The 25,732-nt window shown below is 45.2% G+C and overlaps 1 protein-coding gene across 3 annotated transcripts in view; it reads right to left on the reverse strand.

Moving 5' to 3' along the window:
• AGO2 (argonaute RISC catalytic component 2) overlaps positions 1-25,732 on the reverse strand; it is a 1,138,923-nt gene that overhangs the window by 301,324 nt on the left and 811,867 nt on the right. For 2 of the 3 annotated variants that reach the window (XM_069621684.1, XM_069621683.1), the window contains exon 14: positions 22,612-22,702. The exons of the other annotated variant lie outside the window; for it this stretch is intronic. In XM_069621684.1, coding sequence (XP_069477785.1) covers positions 22,612-22,702 — 91 coding nt within the window. The remainder of the gene's footprint in view (positions 1-22,611; positions 22,703-25,732) is intronic. 3 annotated transcript variants of the gene reach the window in all.

Consider the following 25,732-nt stretch of genomic DNA (forward strand, 5'->3'; position numbering starts at 1 on the left):
CTCTTCCACTTGCTAGAATAGCAGTGGCGAGTGTTAGGTTTTCTGGCTTCCCTGAGGATGTCCATGCATCTCTGCGGGAGCTGTAGATGTCCAAATTCTATGATCTCAGGAGCCAGGCTGCTAAGTTCATGTTCTGGGGGCATGGATGCAGAGTCCTGCCCTTGTCTTGTGACAGCATGTTGTACGGGCAGGGGAGTTTCATTGGGGGAGATAGAGACATCTCCATCAAGTGAGCGAACCATGGCTGTCGGGCCCATATTGGGGCCACCAGTATCATGGTTACTTGTTCCTGGTGCATTTTGTGCACCACCTTGTTGAGAAGGGGAGTCGGGGGAAAAGCGTAAACAAATTTCCCTGACCATTGAATCAACAGACCGTTCCCCTTGGATTGGTTCTGGGGGTACCTGGAGGCGTAACTTTGGCATTGTGAGTTCTCCAGGGTTGCGAACAGGTCTATTTCTGGGAATCCCCATTGCGTGAAGACGTCGAAGACGATGTCTTCGTGCAGTCGCCATTCGTACTCTTCGGGCAGGGGGAAATCTCTGCTGAGTTTGTCTGCCAGCAGATTGAGTTCCCCTGGTACATGTTGTGACAGTAGGAACATATTTTGTTTGAGAGCCCACTTCCATATATTTTGGGCCAGTTTGGACAGTCCTGGAGAGTGGGTTCCCCCCTGCTTGTTGTTGTAATACATGGCTGTGGTGCTGTCTGTAAGGACCATCACTGTCCTGCCTTGTAGGTGTTCCTGGAAGGCTTTTAGCGCCTTGAACACCGCTAGTAGCTCCAGAAGATTGATGTGTTTGGATGCTACGTTCGGAGTCCACACTCCGTGAGCAGTCTGATGGGATAGGTGAGCCCCCCATCCTGTGAGGGATGCGTCTGTGGTTAGAGTGGCTTCCGCCGCGGGTGTGGCAAAGGGTTTCCCTTTTTCCAGGTTTTCCTTTGTCCACCACCGTAGCGAGAGAACTAAGGCCTGCGAGACCACCACTAGATCGTCCCATAGTCCGCTGGCCTGACACCACTGGCTGTTGAGCCACTCTTGCATTGGGCGCATGCGCAGGCGCGCGTGAGGTACCAAATAAATACACGACGCCATCATGCCTAGCAAGCGCATTGCTTTGCGTACCGTCACCTCTCGACCGGTCACATATTGAGGGATCTGAAACAGCATGTTTTGGACCCTCTCTTTGGAGGGGAAGACGAGGCCGTCCTTTGTTTGAATTAGATCCCCTAGGAATTGTTTGATTTGGCTGGGGTCTAGGCTGGACTTCTTTTCGTTGATGGAGAAGCCCAACTGGAACAAAAGGTCTACAGTCTTTTGGGTATTGGAGAAGCATGTTTCGTAAGAATCCCCTGTTATGAGCCAGTCGTCGAGGTAAGAGTAAACTGGGATGGACAACCTGCGCAGGTGGGCCGCTGCCACTGCCAGCACCTTCGTGAATACCCTTGGTGCAGATGCTATGCCGAAGGGTAGCACTCTGAACTGGTACTGTTTGCCCTCTATCATGAACCGGAGGTATTTTCTGTGCGCTGGCAACATTAAAATATGAAAGTATGCATCTTTCATGTCCAATGTTGTCATGTAATCCCCCTGTGATAGCAGTGGGATCACTTCTTGTAAGGTCACCATAAGAAACTTTTGGGGTTTGATAAACTTGTTCGCTGGGTGCAGATCTAATACAGGGCGCATGGTTAGATCCTTTTTGGGTACAAGGAAGTACACTGAGATAGAGGTACCTCTATGGCTCCTTTTTCCAGCAGTTGTTGTACTTCTTGGAGAAGGATGGCAAGATGTTCCGGTGTCATGCGACGTCCCCTCCGGGGTTTGTATGTTGGGGAACTGTTGAATTCGATGCAGTATCCGTGGGCTACGGTGGAAAGTACCCAGCGGTCTGACGTTATTCCCTCCCATGCTGGAAGAAAGGATGTTATCCGGCCCCCGACCGGTGTTGCATGGGAGGGGACGCGAATCTTCGCGTCACTTGGTGTTGTTGGGGGTTTGGGAGCCTCTGGGGGTGGACCCCCGGCCTCTTCCTTTGCCCCGCCGCTGGCCTCTTTGGTTGTACTGGCCACTATTGGTCTGGAAATTGGTGGCAGGGTACTGTTGCTGCTGGTTTTGTTGTTGGCGTTGGCCACGAAAAAAGCGTTTGTTGCCATAGCCGCGTAGCCGCGCCTGGTAGAGGGCTTAGAGATTTGGTTAAGAGTTTTGATAGTATCGAACTCTTTTTTAGCCATCTCCAGAGCCTCATCCACCGCTTTCCCGAAGAGGTTTGAGTGTTCAACAGGTTTATTTATTAAAGACGCCTGTGTCTCCGGTTTGAACCCTGAGTTGCGCAGCCATACGTGGCGTTTTAGGATTATTCCCTGAACTAGGGAACGTCCCGCTGTTTCTGCCGCATCCAGAGAGCTCTTTACAATACTCTGGTTGACCTGGGTTCCTTCGCCAATAGTTGTAAGCAGGCATGTACGTAATGGTTCCGGCGCTTCTTCGGCGTCTTTGCGCAGTTTGGCCCACTGCGCGTCTGCATAGCTAGCGAGCAAAGAATTGTTGTTCGCAATTCTTGCCGAAAAGGCAGCCGAGGATGTAACTCTTTTTGCAAGGGCATATAACCGCTTGCCCTCCTTGTCAGGTGGTGCCTCACTGGTGGAAAGTGGTACCCCTGCCCTCTTTCTTGTGTTGGTTACTACCAGGGAATCCGGAATGGAATGTCCCCTGATGTACAGCGGGTCTGAGGGTGAAGGAGTGAAAAGTTTTTCAATTCTAGGATTGACCCCTCTGATTAGTGCGGGTGTGGACAGCGAAGGGATGATTCTTCTCTTCACCGAAGCGAGGAGGGGAATGGTCTGACTGACCGGGGGTTTCTCCTTAATTACTCTTTCCACAAAGTCTAATTCAGGAGAGAGCTCCCCAGTGTCCAGTTCGAAATGTGCTGCTGCTCTGCGCAACAGGGCATTAAATGTGGGCTGATCGTCAATGGGAGACGTGTTTCTAATAGGTGAATTGTCAGGAGGATTTAGGTTCAGGACATCAGTGTCGGAATATATTGATGGGGATTGCCAGGGGTGAGAAGGTCCTTCTTCTGGATTTTCTCCGAAGCCTTCTTCTACTAAGTCTGGGCTGTCTTCCAGACCTTCCTCCTGGTTCCGTCCCTCTTCCTCGTCCATAAAATCATCCTCTTCCTCAAAATAATGTTCTTCCCCAGTGAGGTCATACACACTATGGAAGTCTGAGGCTGTGTCCTGGTGGGGATTGACTAGTCTCGGAATTTTGGCCCTGGGGTCCTCCTGAGGCCCTTCTCTTATTCTCTTGGGAGTGGGAGGGTTCTGGGTATTCATAAACCTCTCCATTCTTTCCATGCAGAGATGGAGCCTTTCCATGGTTTCATGGGGTACCCCTGAGCGGTCTAGCGGGGGAAAAATGGTGTCTTGTAGCTGAAGACGGCTCGACCTCTCCCACAACGTCGAGGAAAGTGTCCCGTCGCCCTCCGAAAAGCCTTCAGGTGTGTTGGGAATCCCTTTGACTGAAGGAGATCGTCCCTGCTTTTCTTCGGGCTTTTTCGGCGTGTCTTTCGACCTTTGCGTAGCGCTCGACGTGTCTTTTGGCGTACGCTTGTGGGCGTCGGCTACCACGATCCTCGGCAAGCTCTCAGCGACTAGTTTGTCAGCGGAGGGCTGTGGTTTCGACGTTATGGGTGTCAATCGCTCTACGGCGGCATGCGCTTTCTGCTGATGCGCGCCAGCCGATGATTTGGGGGCGGCGCCCTTATTTGCCGAAAGCCCAGTCGCTGGTCGCGGCTGCGGTTGCGAGAGGGGCTTCGAACCCGAACGGTCCGAGGAGGCCGCCGGTGGAACCTGCGTCTCCTTGGGCGCTGATGCTCTCTTCGCCTTCGACGAAGAAGAGCCATGGGTTGTGTGCATGTGTGGTCTTGTGTGCGTCAATGTCGCCGGGGTGTTCATCCCCATAAGCAGGGCGTGAGCCGAGCCCGTCGGGGCCGGGGACAGACGACGAAGCGCGTGTGCGCTCTCTAGGGGGGTTTTCGACTTCCGTAGCGGAGGTCGTGGTATCACGTTCCTCGTCACTGTCGGAGGTAGCAACGGTGGGTGGAGCGTCGGCCTTCGACATAGCATAGGCCGCCCACCTCTTGACCCTACGGTCTTTTAGAGTCTTCGGCTTAAGAAGCCGACAAGCCGTGCAACCTTCCTCTTTGTGATCGAGGGGCAAGTAGCGGTTACACCGTGAATGCTTGTCCTTCCAAGTAAACTTGCCCTTGCAAAGCGGGCAAAACCTAAAGGGTGTCCTCTCCATAGCCGAGGCAATAAATCGTGATAACCACCCCAAGGGAAAGGAAGGGGAAAAGGAAAGGCATTCTCAGAAAAGAACTAGAGATGTCCCACGACCCCCACTCTCCCTACTGTATATGGCCTGCGAGGCCAGGCCACGTGTTCGGCAACGCCGAAGGATCTCCTCCGTTCGTCCCCTCCGTCGAAGATCTTGCTCGGCGGAGACAGCTTCACAACAGCGTCGAGGGGGGATCGATATGTTCTATATTAATATAGGAAAACGACCAAAGGTCGAGGAGATGAAATCTGCAATGTCTCTCGAGGAGCTCCGCGTAAAGGCGACCAGTAGCTGGGCGGAAAAAAACAATCTGAGGGACTTCGACGCGTGAGGGATTGTGGGTACAACGCACGTCACTGTAGGGATAGTGTTACAGACACGCCTTGTCGACGTCCCCTTTTCGACTACGAAAAACAAAATGCAATACTCCGCAGTGACCACTGGATGTCGGACCTATGCACAGCATGTGATTCTAAGCAGATTAACAAACATCAGAAATAGATATCCAAGGATGACGGAAACAATGTTGCAGGAAGGGGAGGGTGGCCCTGGAACAGAAGTGGAAGAGCCCGTAACCCCCCTCCAAGGAGGAATGGCTGGGAAAAATAAAGAATATGTTCCTAATGAATAAACTCACAGCAATGGTGAATAACATGAGTTCCTTCCAGGCAAACTGGTATGGTGTGCAACAGTCTTGGGGATGGGACGTCCACTGATGCGAAACTCTCGCCCATGCCAGGAGGGAGGGGGGGGGGAGGTAATCCGGGGCCAAGCTGGGCCTGCCCTGAGTGCCTACGACCCGGGGAACGGCAACCTTTACCTCAGCCGGCAAAATATGGTCACCTGATACATCACATCATCTCCAGAGTACAAGATATGAAAAGGACCCTCAATGTCTCACATGTCTGAAACTTCAGTAGGCTTGCGGGAGCTGAAGGGGGCACTGTTGGGGAGGGGGTAGGGGTGGGACAAAGGGTTGAACGGGCTAGCAAATTTCATCATGTGTACTTTTTGTTTTCATTGCCCGGTTTGTTACAATAAGAAAATGCTAATAAAATCAAAGTTTAAAAAAATATATATATCTTTGCCAAATATAGCAATCTGAACCCAGCTAGTGCCTTACAATCTATATTTAGGTGCTCGAGGGACTCCAGATTTGGCTTCAGGCCGCAGAATCTGCAGTCAGAGGGAAGCTCACCTAACAACCTCCTGTGTCCCAGAACTTCCCTAGAAGGGAGGATATTCGACATCAGCCTTAAGAAAAGGTTACGATACCATTGGCAAGGGAATCTAACCAGGTATTTCGGCACCTGCTTCAATCCTCTACCTTCTAGGGCTAGGTTTAATGCTAGCTTGTATGTTACACTCTGGGTTAGCGGGTCGATCCAGTCTTGGCGCAATAGTTGGAGTTTGACTTTATCTGGGTTGCTTAACAGGGTGTCAGGAGTTTGATCCAGATCACCTAACCAGGAAATGGACCTCACTGTCCAAGCGACAAAAAAAATATCCCCCCCATTTGATTTATCCCAAGCTTTAGGATATCAAGAGGGCTGGGGGACTTTGTTGTATGTATATTTAGCATACAGAGCCAAAGTCTTTCATTTGATTATTGATCGCAGAGATTTGAGGCCCAGTTCAAATCTAATCATTCCATTTATTAGACCGTTAGGGAGTCGTAGCATGCTCTTCAAAAAATAGCTCTCAAATTCTCAGACATTTTTTGGCCAGGTTTGTATAATCCCAGCTCCATAGGTTAGAATGGGGTCACCGCCTGCTTAAAAAAGTTAACAACTGGTTTCAGGGAGAACTTCCCAAATCTTTTATGGAGAATAATCCTCTGGGTTGTGAGCCGCTTGCATTTGAGTTTCATGTTTTCCAACCATTGCTTTTCACAGGTACTATGATTTACCAAAACCCCCAAATAAGGTAGTGCATCTACCTGCTCCAAGACATCTTTGGCCACATACCATCTAAACCTCTTAGCTATTTTACCTGTTTTATGCTCCAAAAAGTTTTTTTTTAACAATTTAACTTTATTGAATCATTTTTAACACCGGAGCATGATCAACATTGCAGAACTATCTCTCCCCATATTCCCATTGGATTTGTCGTTAAGTCTTCCAAATTCTTTTGGCATCAGTCCGGGGTGCATAGTGATGTACTCCTATAATGTCTTTCTCAGAAATCCTATCCGTATCGGACCTTATAAAAATTTTGCTTCTCCCTTGCTTCTGCAAATGATCCACCATCGATTAAAAAATAGTAGAGTAAGAAAGCATACGGATACATCATATGCAAAGAAAAGAATAAATCATTAAATCATATTACACTCAACTCAGCATTAATTGTACAATAACACCTTCTGTGTGGGTGTATTTATGTCATCTGTGCTACAGAACAATGAGGATATCTACTACAAGAGGGTACCTGCTTCAGCAGGGGTTTGGCGGCAGGTGGTTACCTGCTCTATTTTAACGAAAAGGAGGCCATCTCATAAGGTTTATGGTGAATACCTTGATTATCGAATGCATTCATGAATGTAATGAGTGGGGCCCAATCCGATAGGAAAATCACCATAGTACCCTCCATGATTACTTCGATTTTAGACATTGCTGCCACATACCACACCTTGGACCACCATTCATTTATAGCCATTGTGTCCTGTGATTTCCAGTGTCAAGCAATGACCAACCGTGCGGCCATTAAGGTGGTCACTAGCCTGGAGCTTTTAGCCAATAATTTGTAATGACCTTGTGTTTCTTCATTCCCTAGGAGAAGGATCAGTGGATCAATTTCCAGTTTAAATCCACAGAAGTCTTATCTGGGCGACCACCGATCGCCAAAATGTCTGTACTTGAGGGCATTCCTACCACATATGATGGCAGGAACTTAGTGGTGTGTTGCACCTCCAGCAGTTAGGGGGGAATAGCGGGGACATTTTGTGTAATCGCTCTGGGGTAAGGTGCCAACAGAGAATCAATTTGAATACGTTCTCACGCAGATGGACCGCTTGGGATTTTTTATTGGCCCTCGTCCATATGTTTTACCATGCAAGTGGTGTAGATGCAAGTGTTCAAATCTGTCCCTTTCCCCTACTCCAAATCCCTGCTTACACTCCTCAAACGTGAGGGCGTTCTTGTTCTGAAACAGTTGGCCCAGTGTATGTAGGCCCCCTTCTTTCCAGTGGGCAAATCTCTCCTTCTCTAACCCTGGGGGGAATTCACCATTGCGATGTCCTGGGTGAGGGATAAAGGGTCACCTTATATTTACGCACTGTTTTCTCCCAATAGTCCAGTGTGAGCTTTGTGGATGGGAGGGCCCGATTACCTAGCTTGCAGGCTTTAGGAGAGCTCCAACACATCTCATGTATTGGGGCCACTGCTGTATCGTGTTCGATATTCACCCAATATTTTGTTTCAAGAGTTCAGGATGACACTTCGCTCGTTAGCATCAGGGAAATCTGGACCGCATATTGTTAGGCAAAGTTTGAATGCAGTACCCTCTGGGAACACTACAAACAACTAAGACTACAGGTATAGGCAACCCAACCTTTGGTGTAAGCTTGTACTACACAGTTTTGGTAGCGTGTTGAGCAGCCAGGCTTAGCTCAAGAGGGGAAATGTGAGCTGTAGTGGAGTTACACAAAAATTCACAATTACAGGTATTCAAATAAGCTCTTACACTTAAGGTTTCTAGCATAAACTATTAATAATGTATCAGCCAGTTATAAAGACTTCTTCAGAAGGGAGCAATAGAATAGTAACACATAAATATACTTCAATACTGTACACTTCAAGTTTCTGAATTAGACAAGGCCCTTTTGGGATGGCCCACAGAAAACCTACACCCACATGGGACTTCAGTAACAAGGGTGCTGGGGACATTAATACCTTACTGTAGGCATTCAGAATACCAAAGGTTGGTAAAAGGCAAAGGTTATTAGAACACAAGAGACCATAAATATTCCAAAGCAGTGCAGCTACTTTTAAGAGTTCACTAGAAGAGTCATTCAATTCAATAGGCTAAGCCAAAGTCAATGGGCAAGAGTCCTGGATAGGATAAAGCACTTCTGGTAAGTAATGGAAAAGTCTTTGCACAAGTACTTAGGAGTAAAAAAGAAAAAAGAAGAAGAATCAAATGTAGGGCCACAAGCTGATTTGACTTTTGAGTTGCAGAAGTTACAAGCACTTCCACAGCAAAAGGTAAGTTCTTTTAGCCTTGTTTTATAGTACCTTGGTAAAGAAGAAAAGATGCAGCTGATGACTCTTGTTCCTGTGCAGCTCTGCAGATCTCACTGTTCCTGGGCCTCAGACGTGCGGACAAGAGGGAGGACGTCAGGGGACTCCTGCACTGGCAACCGGCAAACTTTACTTCCAGTTGCTGTTTTGCGTTTCAGCTCCTTATGGTACAGCAAATCGCAATAAGCGCGGTACCTGGTCAAGGTGGACTGTCCTTGCTTCTGGGGTCCCGTACTCTTCTGAGGGGGCTCAGGCTTGGTCAGTCCTGCTTCGGGGGAGTCCAGAGGATCTTTCAAAAGCTTTAGGACATCTTAAAAGTAACAATCTGGTGTTCCTCTCCCTGGCTATACGGTTCCTGGAGCACTCTGAGGAAATTCCCCGAGCTCCGAGATGGCTGTCCAGGTGGCTTACTTTGCAGTTGATTGGTCCCACCAACTCAAAAGGGAGAAGTCGTCCTTGCAGGGGCTTCTCCGTCGATGCGAACTTGGCAAGTCGTCACTGCAGCAGGGCTTCACCGGGCAAACCAATGATCCAGGAGTTACAGCAGGCATCCTCTTCAAGCTCCTCTTCAGTTAATTCGTCCGGTGGTCGACTGCCTTCCAAGTCAAAAGACTTGCCTTTTATTCAGTTCTTTCCGATTCATTCCAGCCTAGCTGCCACTCACCCAGCAGGGTGGCTGTCCTTGGCAGACAGTCAGCCAGCCAATCGCCACAGAGTGCATTTGGGTCTCCTAAGAGACTAAGCACATGGAGTTTCGGGCACCTCCCTCACTTCCTGCCTACCCCAGATACTTGGGCGCCAGAGGCGGGTTTCTCTCAGAAACCCTGCCAAAGGCGAAATGAACAAAGACCAAACCTGATTTGGCGCGCAGAGAAACTCTCCAGAAGGACCTTTCCACAAAGACCTGGCAAAAAAAGAAGACCGGGGCCATTTTATCAAAAATGGCACCCTTGGGTGCTTTACTGTAGCTGCAAACGCAGCCCGCGGTAATTGCACACCATTGTAGTTCAAACGAAACCACTGCAACCAGCCATTCAGTGAGAAAAGGTTAACATAAACATGTTACATGAGAAACTAGACAAAGGGGATACCACTCCAGCACTCTATTCTAAGATGGGGTGTGGTGGGTCTAGCAAGTTACAATAGTAAGTAAAGTCAATTTCACTTTTCTGCTCTTGGAAACAGTAGTTTATCCAAGAGAAGGTATTTTAAACCTTTGGGAAATCTGCAAGACTTCCCGGTGCCACTTGACTAAAGGTGCTGTGTGACAATGTAGAAAGATGATGCCTATGGAGTTTGTCAGCCAAAAGAAACAGAGTTCAAAAATCACATTAAAATACGAGAGAGTGGGGGGAAAAAGGGTCTCACTCGCTCCAGGTTAAAAAAATCAAGTACTCAAAATCCAGCAAAGTTGCTGGGGGTCTCAAAGGTGAAGGGAATTAACACATTTCTGAGAATTCTCTCTAACATAGACCGAAGACACCGCGCTGGAGAAGGGTGTGATTCCACAGCGAGCCAGAAGTTGTAGAATAGGCAGAGGAAGTTGGGAAAGCAGCCCAACCCACAAAACCAGTGTCATTGAAGCCAGAGTGTGAAGCATAGTGTTCAGGTACACTGCGCGAGCCTTGCTGGTAATTGTAGCCATTTCCAAATGGACTAGCATATGGTTGAAAGTGAGCAATAGCTGTTCGGTAGACTTGAAGTCTTGTTAAACAATGAACTTGCAACACCCGCGATTGCTGTGGAAGCTTTAACATTGGCATGAGAAAGAAAAGGCATTTAAATCCATTGTTGGACACTTAAAACTTGTTACTGACTAACAGTGGTCGTGTGTCCTCAAATGGGAAAAACAAACGCTCTGTACACCATTACCGGATTCCCAACATTGACGTTCTGCAAGTACAAAGAGTGAGAACTTCATCAAAAGAAAGTCGCCTGTACCCAAATATGTTCCCCAATGAGTCGCATCCTTCAACATTACACAGGAATACAATTCTTCATTCAACTTCAAATTCCATCTCAAAGAGAGGTTGTGTGTGCCTAATTGTGGTTTCACTTGAAGTGACATTCTATTTCAAGCAAGTAAAGATTGTAAAACTTTGAAGAGTAGAACAAGCATTACCCAAGCCAAGAGGCATTGCCTTGTCATAGTGAAACCTGCCTTGCCAAGAGTTAAAGAGCCATCTAAATATCTTGCGAAGTAGTTAAGAGTCAAGTGGTAAAAGAAACAAGTTCATTGTTGTTACCTGAAGCTGAGGAGGTGGCACAAAATGGTAATAACTTAGGCTAATAACTGGCAGTAAGGTGGAAACAAAGCTAGGGAAGGGGAATCAAATGCTTGTGAAGAATACTCTTAGGTAGAATACAACCAGTGGTGCGAAAAGACTACTGAAGCTAGAAAGTAGTGTGTCTTTTGAGCAGAAGAACAAGTTACTTACCAACTGTAACGTTCTTTCGATTGGATGCTCCTCCACGTATTCCTCATCTTAGATATATCCTTACCTTCAGCTTTCTGCTTCGGAAAAATGTTTTCTTTCCACGAGAGGGCCCTCCCCTCGAGGCCGTGGCGTCGATGTCCCTCTGTGGCACCCTTCGAACACCAACGTCATCACCTGTATAAGAGCCTTAAGCGCGCACGCTGGCTTTAGTTCTGTTTTTTCGTATATTGTAGTCAATGGATTTTAATTAATGGCGTGCCTCATTTGACCCAAGCCTTAAAAGAATTTAGAGTGTAATTCACGTAAACTGTACTGTGGGGTTGGTTGGGAGGGTCGATGAGGAATACGTGGGAGGAACATCCAATCGAAAGAACGTTACAGTTGGTAAGTAACTTGTTCTTCGAATGGATTGTGTCCTCCCACGTATTCCTCATCTTATATAGACTCCCAAAGTAGTTTTGTCTCGGAGGTGGGAGTACAGAATTTTTCTAATTGTGTACAGAATGGAATACAGATTTAGCAAACAGATTTCCTTGAGAAGAAGTCGAGTCCAGAGCATAATATTTTATAAAAGGTATGCATGGATGACCATGTGGCTGCTGCACAAATGTCTTGTACAGGGACACCCCTTTTTAGTGCTGTCGAAGCTGCCATGCCCCTGGTTGAATGAGCTCTCAATCCATCAGGTGGTTCTTTCCCAGCCAATCCATAACATTCTGTTATAGCCAAAATTATCCATCTAGATAATGTATGTTTAGTTACCGCAAGTCCCAATGTGCGTCCATTGTATCCCATAAAAGTTGATCACACTGATGTATTTTTGCCAATCTTGAAATGTAGAATCAAAGAGCTCTTCTGGGATCTAATCTATGTAGCCACTCCTCTTCTTTGCTTGCATAAGGAGGAGGATAAAAAGTAGGTAAAGTTATTTTCTGTGACAGATGAAAGTCAGAAACAATTTTTGGCAAAAAAGATGGTTTAACTCGAAGAACTACCTTATAAAAGATAGTGTGAGGAGGACCGCTAGAAAGCACCTGCAACTCACTAAGCCTGCGGGCTGATGTCAGTGCTACAAGGAGTATTGTTTTCAAAGTAAGGAGCCTTAGCGGACAAGAGTGTAAAGGCTCAAATGGAATACATGTGAGGAATTTTAGAACTAAGTTCAAATCCCACACTGGAACTGGAAAGTTATTGGTGAAATACATTGTTTAACCCTTTCAAGAATTGAATTATTAAAAAGGTATCTTGAAAAATTGGGCAAGTGCATCAAGGCAGGAATTAATTAAGTTGTTATAAAATTGAAAGTCCTTCTTAGGAATGTTAAAAGTGGTGGAGAATTGCTGGAAGGAAAGGACATATGGGTCATCTACAATGTGTTGGATGAATCTGATACCTTTTTGAATCCATGTTTTGCGGTTAAGGATCTTGTTATTAATTACTATGTTCTTATTATGCCATAATAGTGGGGAAAGATGCTTACTAGGAGTTATAGTGTGAGGAAACAGAAAGGTTTGTAGAGCAGATATTGAAGCTTTAATAGGGTCTGAAATCTTTTTAGTCGAATGTTTGAAAATGTATATGTAGTCCGTGATTTCGTGTTGTAAAACTACTTGTTTTTCTAATGTACACCAGGTTGGGATATCAGCGGATAAAGGATCCATGAACCATTGACGAGATTGTTTTATAAGAAATGCATGATGATATGATTTAAAGTCAGGAAATCTAACTCCCCCCATATCATATGGGGCTTTCAGTTTCGTCAGGGCAATTCTCTTACTTTTTCCTTTTCCCCATAGAAAATTAAGTAGTATAGAGTAAATGGATTTGAAAAAGGAAAGGGATAATGGAACGGAGAGAAGTTGCAGATAGTATAGTATTATGGGAGTAAGCATCATCTTGATAGTATCTAAGCGCCCCCACCAGGAGAGATATAGTGGAGACCATTTGGATGTTAGATCCTTGAGGGTGCCCAGTAGTGTTTCAGTGTTGAGTTTGATCGTATCTGGGATAGTTGGGGCAAAACAAAGACCTAAGTATTTGACTGAGCTATTGCACCATTTGAGGCCAAAAGTGACAATATCATGTTTAAGGCAGTATGGATTTAAGGGCATAATTTCTGATTTCTGTGTATTTAATTTATATCCTGATACTTGACCAAATTGTGATAAAATACTCAAGAGGTTGGGAATGTGAAGTTTGGGGTTTTTAATTAATATAAGAATATCATCCGCATATGCAGCTGTTTTATTTATTGAAGCACCGACTTGAATTCCCGGGATGTTTTTGGTAGATCTTATTGATTCTAGAAGTGGTTCAAGAGAGAGGATATATAGTAATGGTGAGAAGGGACAACCTTGACGCGTTCCTCTTAGTAAGTGAAAGGAGGAGGAAGTTTGACCATTTAAGTAAATAGCCGAACTGGGGGCAGAGTAAAGCAGTTTGACCAGTGAGATGAATTTTTCACCACAACCATGCCACCGTAGAGTTTGAAACATAAAATTCCAGTCGACACGATCGAAAGCTTTTTCCGCATCCGTTCGAGCCTCAAAAATTTACAATATGCTTACCTCAACCTTTAAGATTTGCCCTATACGTCTGAAATGGGAACTTGATTTGGGCTTCATGTTCGAAGATGAAATATGGCAGCGTCTGTTTGCTAAAATCAAACAAATATCGGTATCAGCAAATATATCACAACACTACTATTTCTTCATGCACAGAGCATTTATTACTCCGGCCAAATTGGCTAAGTCTAATCCGAATTATAATGCTAAATGTTGGTCATGTGGCTTATCTCCTGCCAAGTATATGCATATGTTTTTTGAATGTTCATTTACTGTTAAATTTTGGCAGGAAATCTGGAAGCTTCTTAAATGTATCTTCTGTGTTGATGTGCCCTTTTCCTTTATTAACATATTTTTAGGAAGTATAGCCATTACAACTTATATCCCATCTGACTCTGCAAGACTTTATGATTTATTCATCTGTATAGCTTTAAAATGCATTACGGCCAACTGGAAAGACTCTAGTTTGCTTTCTACCAAAATCTGGTGGAACACCATTTGTAACACTCATAAACTGGAGATGTGCATGGCCAATAATCAAAACACAATCCCTAAATATAATGCTAAATGGTATTATTTCACCAGGTATCTTAACTGTTTTAATGCAACCGCTCATGGTACATAAATCTACACCCGTATATTTGCATCATTACTCATATTTCCGTACTCATTTAGAAATGCTAGAACTTGATAATGTTTGAAATGATTAGATTATTTTGATGAAATAATCCAATATACCCATTCACCCCCCCTATCCTCTTCCCCCCCTATTCCTTATATGTCTTTAGTCTGTCTCCCTGTACGTCTCCCCCCAAAATCTCTATTTTCACTACATATAAGTCACTCTTTGCAGACCTGTGCTATTATTAATTTTATACTACTTGTTATATTAATACGGTTTATATCTACTATAGTTCATATTATATTCGCAAGTGAATTTAACAAATGACCCAGCCTTATAGTAATACTATTACATAAGACCAAAATCAATTACTATATCATTTCTTTGTGGTTCTTGTTTTATTCAAAGTCTGTAACCTGTTGATATCTGTATCAAAATCAATATTTTGACAATAAAAATCATTAAAATAAAAAAAAAAAAGGTATCTTGAAGTAGATTCTTATTCTGAAGAGTGATTAAAAATGGATAGCACTGCCAAGTATCCTTTTATCGTACCAACCTGGAGCCCCAGATTAGGTAAATGTAACAGAAAAGATAAAATTGTGGGGATATTACATATCTCTGCACCAGTTACTGAACTTATTCCAACGACACAGATAAAGAGATTTGGTTGCTGGCCTTCTGGCCGAAAGCAAAATCTCCATCACGTCATCCGGAAGGTTCCCAATCCTTACATCTCAACCTCTCAGAAGCCATGCGTGAAGGTTGAGTGTGTTGACCTCCGGATGGAGAACATGACCTTCCTCTCACGAGTGAAGATCCTCTCTTCTTGGAAGACGTATTGGAGGGCAGATGGACATGTCCAGAAGGTCCGGGTACCACGTTCTCCTGGCCCAATCCGGGGCAATTAGGATCATGGTTTTCCTGAACTTTCTCAACCTCCTTATTACTTGAGGGATCACAGGGATTGGAGGGAATGCATACAGCAATGGAAAATCCCAGTCCAGTACAAACGCGTCCCCAGAGCTCCTCTCGGGGAAAATTCGCTTCAGCAGTACCGCTCGCACTTCCGGTTGGTACTGGTCGCGAACAGATCCACTTGAGGGATTCCCCAAAAGGCGAAGATCTCTTGAATGATATCCTGATCTATCTCCTACTCGTGGGAGACTGTACTCTGCCTGCTCAGAGCGTCCCCTGCTGTGTTTTGCTCTCCGACTAGATGAATTGCCGATAGAGAGATCCCTTCTTGTATTGCCCAGAACCAGAGTTGCATCGCCTCTCTGCACAGTGGCAGTGACCCCACTCCTCTCTTGGTGAGGTAGTACATGGCCACTCCATTGTCTGTCATTATCAGGACATTCTTTCCCTGTACAGAGGGCAGGAAGGCCTTCAGTCTGATTGCCCTCAACTCCAAAAGGTTGATGTGTAGTTTGGACTCCGATAGAGACCAACGACTGCAGATTGTTGGTATGGGCTCCCCACCCCGCAAGTGAGGCATCCGTCACTTCTGTTATCTCCGGCCATGGTTGCCAAAAAGATTCTCCTCTGAGGATATGATATCTGCAAGCCCCACCATTGTAGATCCTGTGCTACTTTGGCTGGAACCTGCAACAGATCTGACATTTCCACTGAGAATTGAGACCATTGAGTTCTGAGAGCCCATTGAAGGGATCTCAATCTGGCTTCTGGCACCAGAAAAATGCAGGATGCCATCAGACTGAGCAACCTAAGAAAATTGAAGGCCGGAAAATACTGGCCATTCTGGAATTTTGTTACCATCTGCAGAATGTGGTGAGCTCTCTTCGGGAGGCGAGGCTTTGCCCGAGCAAGCATCCAGGACTGCTCCGATAAACTGGAGTTTCTGTGATGGTATCATGTTTAACTTTTTTTAATTCAGAGAAAACCCTAGTTTGTGAAGGAAGTGACAAGTCTTGGACAGATGATCCAGGACTTGCTCAGGGGAACGTGCTCCGATCATCCAATTGTCCAGATAGGGGTAGACCTGAATCGCCCCCCTCTCCTGAGACTCGCTGCCACCACCGCCATCAACTTGGTGAAAACTCTTGGGGCGGAAGTTAAGCCGAATGGCAGAACTCGAAACTGATAGTGAGAATTGCCAATCACTTTCTGTGCTTGAGATGGATTGGCACATGAAAGTAAGCATCCTGAAGGTCCAATGATCCCAACCAATCCTGGAGTTGGAGAGCCTGAAGGATCTGAGGAAGTGTGACCATCTTGAACTTGTCCTTCCTTGAGAACTTGTTCAAATTTCTCAAGTCCAAAATGGGTCTCAGTCCTCAATCCTTCTTTGGGATGAGGAAATATGGGGAATACCAACCCTTGTTCCTCTCCACTACAGGTACATGTTCTATTGCACCTTTCTGTAGCAGGGTTAAGACTTCCTGCAACAGGAGCGGATCCGGATGTTTGACAGAGTTGTATCCCGGGGGGTGATTCTGAGGTTTCTTTAGAAAAGGAAGTCAGTAACCTTGGGATACTTCCAGCGCCCAAGCATCTGAAGTAATGCCCCGCCATTCTTCTAGATGCTGTGAGATTCTGCCTCCCACCAGGGTCTTGTGGGTCAAAACCTCAGAGTGGCTTTGCGGCAGCTGCAGCAGCGGCTGAAGGGACAGATGCCGCTGCTGGGGCGATCTAGCACCCTTTTCCTTGCCCATGAGGAAATTTTCTTTGACCCCTCTGTTAGGGAGAATTCTCTTATAAGGCTAATTTCCCAAACCTAGTGAGTCCCCCAGCAGCTTTGCTGGATTTTTGGGGTTTGTTTTTTTCTCCTGCTAAGAGTGAGACTCTTTTCCTCCCACTCTTAGGCATGATTTGAGGTATGTCCGACTTTGTATGCGCTTATGGGCTATGTTTTTTTTTCTCCATAGGGTATCATCTGTTTTTGTGAAGAGTGCAGTAACACAGGGGTGTCATAGTGACCCCCAAACAGACTCCATACCCTGTGACTGACTACTGTCTCCCATGGCATGTAAAGTCACCATCGACTTTACTAGTCCAAAATTGTGAACAGAACCAGTACAAACCATCATATTGTGGAAGTACTGGAAGGGGTTAAATCGATTGCCCCTGGGTCTGTTTTCAAGGGGGCAATGTCCAGTCCCCCCTTGTCGAGTTTCTGGCTGGTCGCACGGGTTACCACGCAAAATATTCCACCGGAATATTTCCTATGGGATTTTCCCATTGATTTTAAACGCACCACTTTTTGGTGCAATGTTAAAGATACCGCTGGTTTATTTATTTAATATTAAATCAACGATTGGGTCTTTTTGCCACAACTCTTTTCTAAAATGGCATTCGTGTCCGTCTCTGTAACTCCAACCAAGGTCGGGCCCTTTGTGCCACTTTTTGGCGGGCTTCTCCACAGAAGCTCTCCAAATGGTGCCACTCTGGGTTCCACAGGATGTGTGGGGAGGGGTATTGGCAACCCTTAGCAACCCACGTCACACTCTATTCTGATTGGCCTAGTGGTGAGCCGGGCGGCTCACCACTTAGCATGTTTGAGTGACAGCTAGGCAGTTGAATGGGGTTTTTTTCTGCATAAAAGCAGGGCTTTTGGGACTGGAACTTCAGAAGTCGCCACAGGACCTAAGAATCCGAAGAGGGAAGAAGCTGAGCCATCTGCAAACAAAGACACCACCGGTGGAGCCCTGCTGCAACGAACTCACCACTTTCCCAACGACAAGAGAAGATCTTCTGCTGGACGAGTCTTCTTCCTTTGAGCTGGTGGCATTAACCAGTTCGCCCCTTTCGCCTTCCAAAGAAGTCTCTTGGTCGAATCGCCCGTACCAAGCACCCCGACGGCCGGATAGCCAAGCTTCACCACTTTGACCGCGAATAAAAGGAACACACCTTTTTACCGACGAACTCCGCGGCTGGTTTCATCCCTGTGCAGTGCATCGACTCCACGTTTCCTCCTCGACGAGATCCTCTTCCCCTGGTGGAAACAACGAACTGCAAGCACTGCCAGGAACAACTGCCACCGCTGGAGCTTCCTCTCTCTTTAAGGTACTGTGTTCTGCCTGGCCTCCCTTTCTACGGATTGCTAAAGATGACCCTTAAATTCTTGGCTTTCCAACTGGGTTGGCCCCAGTCCTAACTTTACTTCTCGAATCACCCCAACCACTTTTGAACATTCTGCAAAGACTTTTAGTGCATTTTAAACTGTAATCTTGGAACCATTTCGCTTTGCTCCATTTAAAAAGGGCCTGGCCTATGAAATTTGGCTCTACAGTGTATACTGCCTTTACTCCCTTGCTTTGAACTTCTAAAAGTGTTGGGAACTGTTTTATTTCTATGCCTTGCCTTCCCCCCCTTTAACTTAACTATTGGAGTGCCATCTAGGTTACACGCTCACATCTGTTTTAGCAAATAGTGGTGTTTTAACTCCGACTTGTCTAATAGTTATCAAGGGAGGTGTTTATACTTTACCTGACTGCGTTTTAACTTGCTTTTGATTTAGAGTGCTAGTATATTGCCTAAAGTGTGTTTTAAATAAATAATTATATACTTTTGATACAAAGCTCTGGTCAGTGTTTGCTTGGTCTACTATGTTTTTAGCCCTATTGTGTATACTCTATATACTGCCCTACTCTTCTTGAGAGAGGTCTGACTGCTCAGCCACAGCTACCAGGTAAATCTGGGTGGTGCGGACTGCTACCAATTAGGTTTACTGCTTACTCCTTTAGTCTTAATCTTTTTGCAGTGTTCCCCAAGGGAACTGCACAGGATTCTGCCTAACACCCTCTAACTGGCCTGCCCTCTTCCAATTGAGGAATAATAACGTAAAGCACAACCCCTCCAGGAAGATGAGCCTGTGTAGGGGCGTTGCTGCGGTTGTCTTATAGCGGACCCGAGAGATTTTGCTGCCGCTTTGGAGGTCTGCAGCTTCTCCAAACTTCTATCCGCTTTGCTGCCAAACGACCTCGAGCCGTCAAAGGGCATATTAAGAAGCCTGGATTGCAGATCCGGAGCAAAACCAGACTTTCTTAGCCACGCAAATCTACGTAGCACCGTGCTAGTTGCCATGGACCTACTGATACTGTCAGCTGTGTCCAAACCTGATTGAAGGCATTCTCCCGAAGCCTCCTTTCCATCCCTTATAACGGCTAGGAACCCATTACACTCTTCACCTTCTGGGATGTGTTCAGCTGCCGCTGACATGCATTCCCACAGGGTATAGGTGAACCATGCCAAGGTACAGGTTACATTAGTCGACTTCAAAGCCATACTGCCAGATGTAAAAATCTTCCTAGACCATGCATCCACTTTTTTAACGTCCCTATCTGGAGCGATTGTAGGGTATGCAGCATTTCTTGTGGAAGTGGCTGCTTGTACTACCAGACTTTTTGGAGTTGGGCGTTTGCTCAGATATTCCGTGGGGTATTCCCATGCAGAACTAACCCTTCTCTGCAAGGCAATGTGAAAAGGGAGAATGGGGTCCTGTTGAGGAGTTCCTGATAGTTTATCAGTAATGTCATCATCTTGACAGACTGGTGAACTTCTACACTACCCCATAAATTCTGTAACTCTATCCATGAGTTTTCTGTAACCCGCATCAGCCTGCTCTGATGGATCTGGCTTGTCAAGGTCATACTCTGGAGAAGTGTCCAGACCACTTGCAGTCTGTAAACATTTTTGTAGATCAACTTTTGATTGAGGATTCATTCATTCCTCTAGAACAGATCTTGTGCCAAATTTAACACCAGCAGAGGTGACTTCTTCCTCTTCTGATGATTCCCCCTCATAGATAGATGACATGGTCCTGAAAAAGTCATGTCTATTCTCAGGTTGAAAAACCTTTTCTGGTAATGTGAGTTGTTCCCTTATAAAAGGCTTGGGCATCGACGTAAAAGTCGATGGCGCCCATGTCATAACCACATCCTTCAACGTAGTCGAGGGAACCTTCGATGACCTCGATGTAATCGTCGAGGGGGTTGCGGAAACTGTCGAAGGAGCTTTCCAAGTTATTGAACGTGAACTCGACGTAGCTTCCTTCGAAGGAATTTTCGACTCGAGGGCCTTCGAAGTCTTTGATGGCGCTGATGTCGACTTCGATGGCATATGATGTTTCGAAGCCATTTGGTTTCCCTCCACCTTCGATTTATGCACCGAAAGGTCTTTTTCATGAGGTGATAGAGAAGAATCTCTCGATGACACGCTTGATGACTTTATCAGCTTTTCTTGTTTTGGACCTCCCTCTGTCACGTTTTTTGTGAGCAGGGGCATGGTCTTCTTTAGCCTTTGAGGGGGTCTGGGCCATGTTCTCAAAAATATTTTGCATGGAAACTCGAAAGGCTTCCCATTGGGAGATCCATGCCGTCTTTTTGTCTTTTTGGATGACGAAGAAGACTTTCTCGATCTACTCCTCGACCCATACTTTTTACGATACTTTTTCGAAGACTCGGCCGAGTCTTTCCCTTTCGAAGTAGACTTCGATGAACACTCCACCATCGCCAGTTTACCTCTGCTTTCTTTCAAGGCTTTATGGGTCATCGACTGGCACGAACCACAGTCTTCAATTGGGTGGTCGGAACCGAGGCACCAAAGAATTTTTATGTGGATCAGTCAGACATTTTCTTCCCACATTTCAGACATTTTTTAAATCCCGTCTTCGGTGTGGAAAGGTTTGAGGAAGACGACATAGCTTTCTTCACAAAAGATTGAAGCGCTGTTTGAAACGATCCGAAGCAAAGCTAACGGAAAAACGGAACTGAAGCCAGCGGGCGCGCTCAAGGCTCTTCTACAGGCGATGTCAGTGTTCGAAGGGTGCCGCTGAGGGACATCGACGCCGCGGCCTTGAGGGGAGCGCCCTCTGGTGGAAAGAAGAAAAAAAAATTCCGAAGCAGCAAGCTGAAGGCAAGGATGCATCTAAGATGAGGAACACGTGGGAGGACACAATCCATTCGAAGCAGGTTGTTCTCGTGGTAGACTGAAGACGCTGCCCCTTTTAAGAAAGCCCTTAGAAGGTAGAGTGTCTTGCCTACTGAAGATGTTGGAGTGTCTTGACTATTCCGAAGTAATAAATCAGTAGTAGTAATACTTAAACTGTTGTGGTATATTAAGTTGTCAGCAGATGTCACATTGAAGTGGTTGAAGCAGTAATGCACTTTAGGACAAAGGTGACTTTTTTTCTTAGTACCAACAGTGGAAGAGTGGTTGTTGAAAACAGAAGTAGAAGTACAGAGAAAGCATTGTGACAAATATTCTAAATGTACAGTTGTAACTGAAGAAGTCTTAAATAATTGTGAATTAGACGTTGGAAGAATATTACACCACCTTTTGAACTATGTCAAATTACTGTAAGAGGAGACAATTGATCATAACCAGGATTACCATTGGTGCCATTTATTTTCTGGAAGTTGGAAGGGGATCTTTTCATCCAGGAAAGAAAGGGTTACCAACAGTGGATTTTTGTTTGTTGAACTTTTACTTTTAACTTGTAAGATGTGGTTCAATACTTCTTTTGTTAAACATTTTGGAGTGGACTTGAACCCTGTGCAAGGAATCTTACACAGGACAGGAGAAGGTCATTTAGATATTTTTTTTATATTAATTATATTGTGTTATATAATTTCTTTGGTAAGTTTTAGTGTAAGGGCCAATTTACCCATGCTAGAGAATGTTCCCTTAGCCTCTAGACTAGGTACGGAATTCCTCTTCCTCTGTAGAGTAGGGCAAGAAAGTTATTTTCTCATCATATTTTCTTTACTACAATGACATTCTGAGAAATCTACAAGCAGATGTCTGCCTCGCAATACTGACCCCTCACATTGGGTTTGGCTAGTTCTCAGTTTCTCACTGTTCACCATAATAGGGTAGCCACCCTAAATCGATCCCAGGTATTGATTTTGGAAAAACAATCTATCTTAACAGTGGTAAACAGAGAAGACTGAAAAGGAGGATATCTGATCCCTCCATACTTTGACTCACCACCAACTGTCCAATTTTTAAACAGGGTAAATCTATGGAAGAAGGGCTTTTGAATTAGTGCCTTCTACTCTCAAATTAGCCCCTTCCAAAGCCTTAAAGGAACCACACACCAGTTACATTTTTCATTTTTTGATTAAAATCCCAACACCTGCTCACGGTGGAAAAAACTAAATTATTCACCAAGTTCAAAATGGTAATCTTCATAGCTAGGTCTTGATGCTAATTTTCTCCCCTGACCAACTATAGTACTATGAAGGTTCCACCAAATCTAATTCGGCAATATCTCAAAGTGCATGCTTCAAATCAAGTGATCATACACATATTGCAATCTTAAGATCCTTTTTAATTTTGGAAGAAGCATTTCTTTTTACATGTACAAGAAACATTATTTCCAAGAATTCAAAATTACTATGAAACCATGTCAAAAGTAGAAGGGCAAAATCTTTAGGAATATACTCACTGCAGCAATAGAAGGCTTTTTTCCATCTCCCGCCGGTGGATGTGTTACATCTGCCCCAAGGAATATAACAGGCTGCTGGAATACTGGCGGTCTAAAGAAATGAAAATTATTACCTGGTATTATCTCTTAAGCACTGTTTGTATTCTATGTTTCTTGTGGAATCCCAAGTGACCGAGCTACGACTAACCTAACAGGAAGGAGTGACTGTCGTGATGGATACTCCTGATGCTTGTGTTAAAGTCCCCAGGCACTCCTCACGGGAGCAGAACAAGAGACATAAAAATAATCTTCATGAGGATTTAGTTTTAGTCCTTGCTCCTTCACAAATGGTTGGAAATCACTTGTAAACAACGATGGGAAGAGAAAGCGTGGTCCCTTTTAAGAGAGTTATTCATAAACTACTCTGGCGGGGGGGTTCTGAGAAGCCGACTCAACTCAGTGAACCAGACACAGTCAGGGTTTTATAAAACTCTCAGCACTAGTGTGCCAGGACAGTGAGACATACCTACTGAAGGAGGTAGGCTTGATGCAGAGCACAATTAACATTCACAAAGCTTGAGAAACAGCAGTCCACACAAGTACAACACGCTCAACGGGTTGCATCAAGCAACACACACAAAGTTAAGTAAATACGGATAACATGTATACACTCAGTTTGGTAATGGGTTACACACCCCTTACATATTTACACAGGTAAATGAGCATTTACAACAACTGTTCCTAAAGTTGGGAAACCGATACATCACAGGTTACAAGCCTAATTAATAACTTTGAGACACTCAACATTTCAAATACTTAAGTCCTACCTCTACGCTGTCTCCAGAATTCTAGCAGGTAGGTAACAGCGGTTTCACAGGTTTACATAGGGTTTGCACAGTGGCTGGAAAGATTGCTCAAAGGTCAAGGTCTTCAGTGCTATAACTAAATTCTGATATGGTAGTGTGATGAATCCAGGATATTCAAGCCTTCTCCCTAGGGGGAGCCACCCCCTTTGAGGCTATGGAGGCAAGCCTGCTCAGCAAGACCCTCTCTAGGGGTCTGGGCAAGTGGGACTTTACTGGGAATTACTTCCTTCTCTGGGATAAGGACTCCCTGTTAGGAAGAATTCTCAGAAATGTGCTAATTCCGCTCTACTATAGAGACCCCCAGCCCCTTCGCTGGATTTTGAGGACTTCAATTCTTTACCTGGAGAGAGTGAGAACCTTTTTCTCCACTCATGTATTCTTGCTATGACTTGAGCACTGTGTTTCTTTTGGTTGTGGAGTCTGACAAACTCCAAAGGCATCATTGTTTACATTGTACCACACAGCACCTTCAGTGCAGTGACACAGGGAAGTCTGAGTTTTCCCAAAGGTTTAAATACCTTCTCTTGGATAAACTACTTTTTCCAAGAGCAGTGAAGTGAAACTAACTTTACTTACATTGTAACTTTCCAGACTCAGCACACTATCTTACAATAGGGTGCTGGAGGGGTTACTTAGTATCCCCTTTGTCTAGTTTCTCATGTAACATTTCCTCGATGAATGGCTGGTGACAGTGGTTTACCTTTAACTACCGTGGTGTGCTTTTACCACAGACTGCGTCTGCAGCTGCAGTAAAGCACCCAAGGGTGCCATTTTTGTAAAAATGGACTGGAATTTTTCCCCAATTCTTTGTGGAAAGGTCCTTCTTGAGATTTACTCTCCGTGCCAAACCAGGGTTGGGCCCCTTTTTCATTTTGTCTTTGGCAGGATTCACGAGTGAAGCACACCTCTGGCACCATTATGTCTGTTGGGGGCAGGAAGTGAGGGAGGTGCCCGAAACTCCCTGTGCTTAATCCCCTTGGTTACAGGAATGCACCCAAAGGTGATTTGCTAGCTGGCTGGCCGGCAAGGACAGCCTCCCTGCTGTTTGACTAACAGCTAGGCTGGAATGAATGGAAGAAGCCTGCATAAAAGGCAAGACTTTTTGGCTTGGAAGGCGACCATTGTACAAGGAATCCGAATAAGAACTTGGAAGAGCCGCCTGCTGAAACTCCTGGACTGTTGGTTTTCACAGTGAAGCCCTGCTGCTGTGCTGAAGCTCCAAATTAGTTTCAACTAGAGAAGCCCTGCAAGGACGACTTCTCCCCTTGAGTTGGTGGGACCAATCAACTCCAAAGTAAGCCACCTGGACATCCTCTCGAAGCTGGTTGTATGTCCACTACAGTTGCTGCTGGAACTGGTTAGGCAGAATTGCATGCAGTGCCCTCTGGGATCACTACACACAATTAGGACTACAGGTGTAAGCCAAAACAACCTTTGGTCCAAGTCTGTACCACACAGTTTTTGGTAGCGAGCTAAGCAGCCAGGCTTATCTCAAGAGTGAATGTGAGCAGTACGAGTAATTACACACAGGACTTTCAATCACAGTGGTTCAAGTAAACATTTAGACTCGAGGTTTCTTGGTAAAACACTTATTAATTTAAACAATCATTTAGAAAACATTTCACTAAGAGACAACTTATTATATACCAATGCATTTCAATACAAAATTAAGGTTTTGAGACAGTTTGAGCTCCCCTGAAATAGGAGCCAAATGACAGTTCAGTTACTTAGAAGTAAGCAAAAGGGACAAGGTAAGTAGAATAGATCCCATATACCTGTTAGACAGTGCAAATAGTTTCAGTTCACCAGAAGAGTTTAATTCAAGTCAATAGGCCAGGCCAAAGTCAATGGGCTAGTGTTCTGGATAGGAAAGAGCATTCTGGTATCAAATGGTAAAGTCTTTGCAAAAGTTCTCAGAAGTAGTTTAGGCAAAAAAGAATCATTTGTTGGGTCACAAGCTGATTAGGCCTGCAAGTTGGCAAAGTTTCACAAACTTTCACCGTGCGAGTGGCTTTCTCTCAATCTGGTTGGCACAGTACCTTAGTATGAACAGACAAATGCAGCTGAAGTCGTTGATTCTTGGCAGTTCCTGCAGATCACTGTTCCTGAGCCTCAGTCGTGGGGCAAGAGGGAGGACGTCGGGGGACTCCTGCACTGCACAGGATCATCGAAAAAGCAAACAAAACGAGTCGCTTCAGTTCGAGTAGCTGTTCTTCGAGCACACAAGCTGGTGTCCTTCCCCCTGGTTAATCCTAACTAGCTTCGAGAATGGTATC

This window comes from Ambystoma mexicanum, chromosome 5q, assembly GCF_040938575.1.
Source record: "Ambystoma mexicanum isolate Mex_15411 chromosome 5q, UKY_AmexF1_1, whole genome shotgun sequence".
NCBI lineage: Eukaryota > Metazoa > Chordata > Amphibia > Caudata > Ambystomatidae > Ambystoma > Ambystoma mexicanum.